Source organism: Hippopotamus amphibius, chromosome X (genome assembly GCF_030028045.1).
Source record: "Hippopotamus amphibius kiboko isolate mHipAmp2 chromosome X, mHipAmp2.hap2, whole genome shotgun sequence".
Lineage (NCBI taxonomy): Eukaryota > Metazoa > Chordata > Mammalia > Artiodactyla > Hippopotamidae > Hippopotamus > Hippopotamus amphibius.
In genome coordinates, this window is record NC_080203.1 from 34,304,291 (window position 1) to 34,309,971 (window position 5,681).

Consider the following 5,681-nt stretch of genomic DNA (forward strand, 5'->3'; position numbering starts at 1 on the left):
GTATGTATCAGTACTTTCGTTTCATTACTGAATAATAGATCACATTTTCCTTCAATTAATGGACACTGCTGAATAATAATCTATTGAAAGGATATACCACATTTTGTTTGTCCATCAGTTAATGGATATTTGAGTCATTTCCATTTTTAATGATTATTTAGAATAATGCTGTTATGAACATTTGTGTAAAAATCTTTGTATGAATATAGGCTTTCAGTTCTCTTGAGAATGGAATTGTTGGGTCATCTGGTAACTCTTCAACTTTTTCAGCAATTGCTAAACTGTTTTCTAAAGCAACTGCACGTTTTACATTCCCTTCAGTAAAATGAGGATTTCAATTTCTCCACATCCTGGCGAATGCATGTGGCTGTGCCTATTTTTGATTCTAGCCATCCTAGCGGGTGGGTGTAAAGTGGTATTTCAGTTTACTTTTGATTTGAATTTACCTAATTACTAATGATGTTTAGCATCATTCATGGGTTTATCAGCCATTTAAAAATTCTCTTTGGAGAAGTATCTATTTAGGTCTTTTGCTTATGTTTTAATCAGATATTTTGTGTTATTATTGAGCTGTAAGATACCTTTACATATTCTGAATCCTAAACGTTTATCAGATATATGTTTTGCAAATGTTTTCTCCTGTTCTGTGAGTTGTACTTTCACTTTATTGAGTGTTTTTGTGTGTGTGTGTGTGCAAATATTGGCCTTTAATACTGAGAAAAACCATGCAGAGTGACAGGACAGGACCAAACCTTCAGAGGGTGGTGCTAAGCCAGCCTCTCACAGGACCCTAAAGCCTGATCCAGTAACAGAATAAATCATTTATTTACATTTATATTTGCCCTGGAAACCCAGAGAAGGTCTGAGGCCTAAGGCCATCTATCCTTCCTTTCCTTCTCCTTCTCTTCCTACCTCCTTCTCACCTTCTTTCACTTTCTTAATTTTTATCCTTCTTCTTTGCCTCTCCTTCCCTCTCTATTCTACCTTTCTTTTCCACTTCCCCACTCTCTCCTTCCTTTTTTTTCTTCTCCATATTCTCCTTACTCTTCCACCATCTACCCATCTTTATCCCTCCAAGCCCCACTTCTTCTCGCCTGCCCAGCCGCTCAGCCCTGCCTCCCTCAGGTTCAGCCTTCAGGCTCAGGGTGCGGGGGCAGAAAGGAGTCCTCAGACCAGGGAGCACTTGCTGGTGTTCTTCTTTTCACAAGTTTTCAGGTCAGTGCTGGGGGTCTTCTTGTTGTTTCCCGATCTCCGGCCTCCTGACTTGAGCAAGATGTCCCGGGCCAGGGAACTGAAAGCCTCATCTACATTCACACTGGATTTGGCACTTGCCTCGAAAAATCGGATTCCATGCTCCCGAGCCGACTTATCAGCCTGCTCCTTCTGCACCTTCCTCTTGGCCTCCATGTCACACTTGTTCCCCAGTAAGAGGCGCTCTACACCAGCCGAGGCATTCTCTTTGATTGTCTTCATCCAGTTCTGAATATTCTCGAAGGATTTCTCATCTGTGATGTCATATACTATGATAATCCCCATGGCTCCACGGTAATAGGCAGTAGTTATCGTCTTGAATCGCTCTTGGCCAGCTGTGTCCCAGACTTGCAGTTTGATCTTTTTGCCCTCTATATCCACAGTGTGGATCTTGAAATCACTTCCAATGGTGGAGATGTAAGTGTTGTTGAAGTTGTCCTCTGCAAAGCGAATGGTCAGACAAGTCTTGCCCACCCCCGAGTCCCCGATCAGCAGCAACTTGAAGAGGTGGTCGTAGGCTTTGGCCATGGCGGACACTGGGGATGCCGGGAGAGGGGTGGGGACTATTGAGCGTTCTTTGAAATACAAGTGTTTAAAATTTTTATAAGGTTCCATTTATTTTCTATTTTTTCCTTTGGTTGATTTTGATTTTGGTGACATATGTAGGAAACCATTGCTTAATGCACATTCATGAAGATTTACACCTATGTTTTCTTCTAAGAGTTTTATAGTTTTAGTCTTTATATTAAGGTCTTCAATCCATTTTAACCTAATTTTTGTGTATGGTGTGGTAAGGGTCTAACTTCATTCTTTTGTTTGTGGATATCCAGTTGTCTCAGCACTCAGAATTTTCTTTCCGCATTGAAATGTTTTGGTACCCTTGTCAAAATTCAAATAGCCATAAATCTATGGGTTTATTTCTGGACTTTCAGTTTTGTTCCATTAATCTATATACCTATCTTTATGCTAGTGCTGTACTCTTTTTATTAATATAGTTTTGTAGTAAAAAAAAAAAACTCATCAAATTTGTGGTTTATTTTTAAAATTAAAAGAACTTTATTTGCCAAAAATTTGTTTCTATATTCAGATGTAAAATAATTTTATGTCTTCTTTAGAATACCTACTATATGACAGTTGAATATTTAAAATTTCTCCTCAATCTTTTCTTCCCTACGAGAGATTTTGATTATGATCAATTATATTTTTGTTTATTATTCTCTGTCTCATTCCAGAAAAGATTTAAGGCAACCTAGATAAGTTCTAATTCCTAAGCCACACATATTTGTTTATTTTCCTATTTTGGAAGGAATACAAGATCTGGAATTTTTCATTTAAATACCAAACCTAACTGTTATCTTGCCCTTCCTCATCCACCCCCTTATCATGAACACAAGAATATGTTTTTGACTTAGCTTCCCAAAGAGTCAATAGGCAAGGAGTAAAGCCCTTATACCTGCGAGCTTTCTCAGGTTTACATTAGATAGAGCCTTTAGTCAGTGCCTGTCTTCATTTCTTTTGATTCTAAGCTCTACACCTCCCCACAGTTCTGCCTATTCATTGACCATAACTGCAGGGTCATCCCATCTTAGTTTTTTTTTTTAATAATTTTTATTGGAGTATGGTTGATTTATGATGTTGTCTTAGTTTCAAATACACAGCAAAGTGAATCAGTTATACCTATACACACTACCACGTTAGTTTCTAAGCCAGTATTAACAGAGACAGGTCATGTACCAATAGTGCTCCATATCCCAGTTTGTCCCTCACTTCTCCATCTGCATTTTGTGGAGTTCAGAATGTGGTCAGAATTTTAAATTGTTTTCTCATGGTCCTGCCACAAGTGTTAAGGTCACATCTTGCCTCTTGCACTGACCCTCAACTCTCTGCTGCTACCCAAATTCAGAAACTGATATGTGAGGATGATCCCTGGCTTCTATGTAGCCCCTGGGTTACAGAAGTTTGCTTAGAATGATTAAGACAATGACTCTTCTCCCACAGAGCTCATAATTCAGTTCTTTTCAAAGAAAAGTAATAACCCTGAATTCCAGTCCACTTGACCAATGCCTGATATCTCAACTGGCTCTTGGTGGGCCACTTCTTTGGGGTAAAAAGTGTTCTTGGTCCTTCGTAACACGTGGCCAGTCCAGTCAAGAAGGGAGTCACAAAGTTTTGGTAGAGCAGAGACCAACTACTAATTCAGGACGAAAGCCTGGTGGCAGAGGTAGATGGGAGTTAACCCAGGTGCTGAAGTTGGCCCTGGAGAGGTCAGCCAGGTGGTTCTGATACAGTCCTGACTTTTTAGTCTGTCTGTAGAGGAAGGTCTAAATATATTGGTGAACCAGAACAATGTAGACTCCAGATAGGATGGTTCACACTTGGGAGACAAGATCTCCTTGGTGTTCTTTACAGTAAGGCACCAGAATTCTATTTTCAAAGAAGCATTGTTTGAGAGTTCAGTAACTCCTCTCTGTTTCTTAACAGAGTCTAAGACTAAAAATATCTGAAGAGCAAAGATATAATTTATAGGGTGTGATTTTCAACTACTTGAATATCTAACTCTCATTGGTGAGAATCTATGTGCAAGAAATTTGTACATATTTAGGGATATGATAGACAGGAATAAGCATTAGTAAGAGTAAATGTACCTATTGGTTAAGAGTATTAGTTACTCATCGTTACTGTTTCAACCAATGTTTATTCAGCACTTACTATATGCCAACTGGTTTAAACATTGTAAGAAACAGGCTAAAAATTTGGTCGACAATGGGGATTTTAAATGAATTCCTTTTTCCTTGGAATTTTATGCTGGGAAGTGTGAATGATAAATGAACCTTATAAAAGGTGAAGTTTTAAGAATGATAAGAAAAGCAAGGGTTGCAGAACCAGAAAAACCTGAGTTTGAAATCTGCCTCCATTCACTACCTGGGCGATTTTGGGCAAGTTAGTTAACCCATCTAAGTTAGGTGCTTTTTCTAAGCATCAATTTCCTTATGTTTCAGTTAGAAGTGATAATAAACTACTTTGGAAGGTTACTGTGAGCATGTAATGAGACAACATATGTAAACTTATTAGTACAAGGACATGATATGCATCTATCTTATCCTTTCCTTATGAGGATAGAAGAGGCATCCACCTTTTGTCCTTTTGGCACCAGGCATGCTTTCCTATCATCTTTAACTATTCTGAATTGGCAACATCTCTTATTTTGTTAAACTCATTGTAACAGTGTTTTTAGGACTCTAAATTCAGTTCAGTTCAAGAGGTATTTATTGATCATATACTGTCTCTCAGAAAATATGCTAAATTCCGGAAATACAAACATGAATAACCAATTTCTTCCCTCAGGTTTCTCACAGTCTAGTGGGAGAAACAGGCAAAAAACTCAATTCCATGTAATACAATAACTGCCATGAGACATATAAGCACAGGTTGCTCTAATAGGACACAGGAGGGGCATCTAAGCAAGACTGGAGAAAATGAGGTTCAGTGATGGCTTCCTGAAGCAGATGATACAAAGAATAACCAAGAATTTTCTACAAAATATGGAGATTCATGAAGCCAGAATGCCTTTCATCTTAAACAAAAGACTGGTCACTTAAATGTCTGGGACATCAACCCAGCATTCTTTTATAATTATGCCACTTATGTAGTAACTCCTCCAACATACTTAATCAAGGCAAGGTCTCATTAGACTCGTTATGGAGAACAGGCATCTCCATCATAGCCTCAAGACAGTGATTTATGTTTATAATTTTAAAGAGGCACCATGGTATAGTTTGGTAGTTCTTATTCTTCACTGCATGGTAGAATAACCTAGTGGGGTACACTTAAAATTACAGATTTCTTAAAACTACAGTGAGGGACCACCTCCCACCAGTCAGAATGGCCATAATTAAAAAGTCTACAGATAACAAATGCTGGAGAGGGTGTAGAGAAAAGGGAACTCTCCTGCACTGTTGGTGGGAATGTAAGTTGGTTCAGCCACTATGGAAAACAGTATGGAGGCTCCTCAGAAAACTAGAAATAGAACTACCATACGACTCAGCAATCCCACTCCTGAGCATAGATCCAGAAATGATGAAAGCAGTACTGGTCACAATAGCTAAGACATAGACACAACCTAAATGTCCATCAACAGGAGAATGGATAAAGAAGATGTGGAATATATATACCACGGGATACTACTCAGCCATAAAAAAGAACAAAAAAAGGGACTTCCCTGGTGGTCCAGTGGTTAAGAATCTGCCTTCCACTGCAAGGGGACATGGGTTTGATCTCTGGTCAGGGAACTAAGATCCCACATGCCACGAAGCAACTAAGCCCACGAGCTCTAGAGCCTGTGCACCACAACTAGAGAGAAGCCTGTGTGCTGCAAGGAAAGATCCTGCATGCTGCAACGAAGATCCCAAGCACCACAATTAAGACCCAAC

At 39.1% G+C, this 5,681-nt stretch overlaps 1 protein-coding gene across 1 annotated transcript; it reads right to left on the reverse strand.

Annotated features, from left to right (window-relative positions):
* Nucleotides 1-995: 995 nt before the first annotated feature.
* On the reverse strand, nucleotides 996-1,806 carry LOC130841964 (ras-related protein Rab-13-like). The gene has a single exon (XM_057718602.1). The coding sequence runs from the start codon at nucleotides 1,777-1,779 to the stop codon at nucleotides 1,168-1,170; it is 612 nt and encodes a 203-aa protein (XP_057574585.1). The 5' UTR covers nucleotides 1,780-1,806; the 3' UTR covers nucleotides 996-1,167.
* Between the last annotated feature and the right edge of the window lie 3,875 nt (nucleotides 1,807-5,681).

Excerpts from the sequence above, each read along its gene's own strand:
- LOC130841964 (XM_057718602.1), bottom strand. The coding sequence starts at position 1,779 with ATGGCCAAAGCCTACGACCACCTCTTCAAGTTGCTGCTGATCGGGGAC.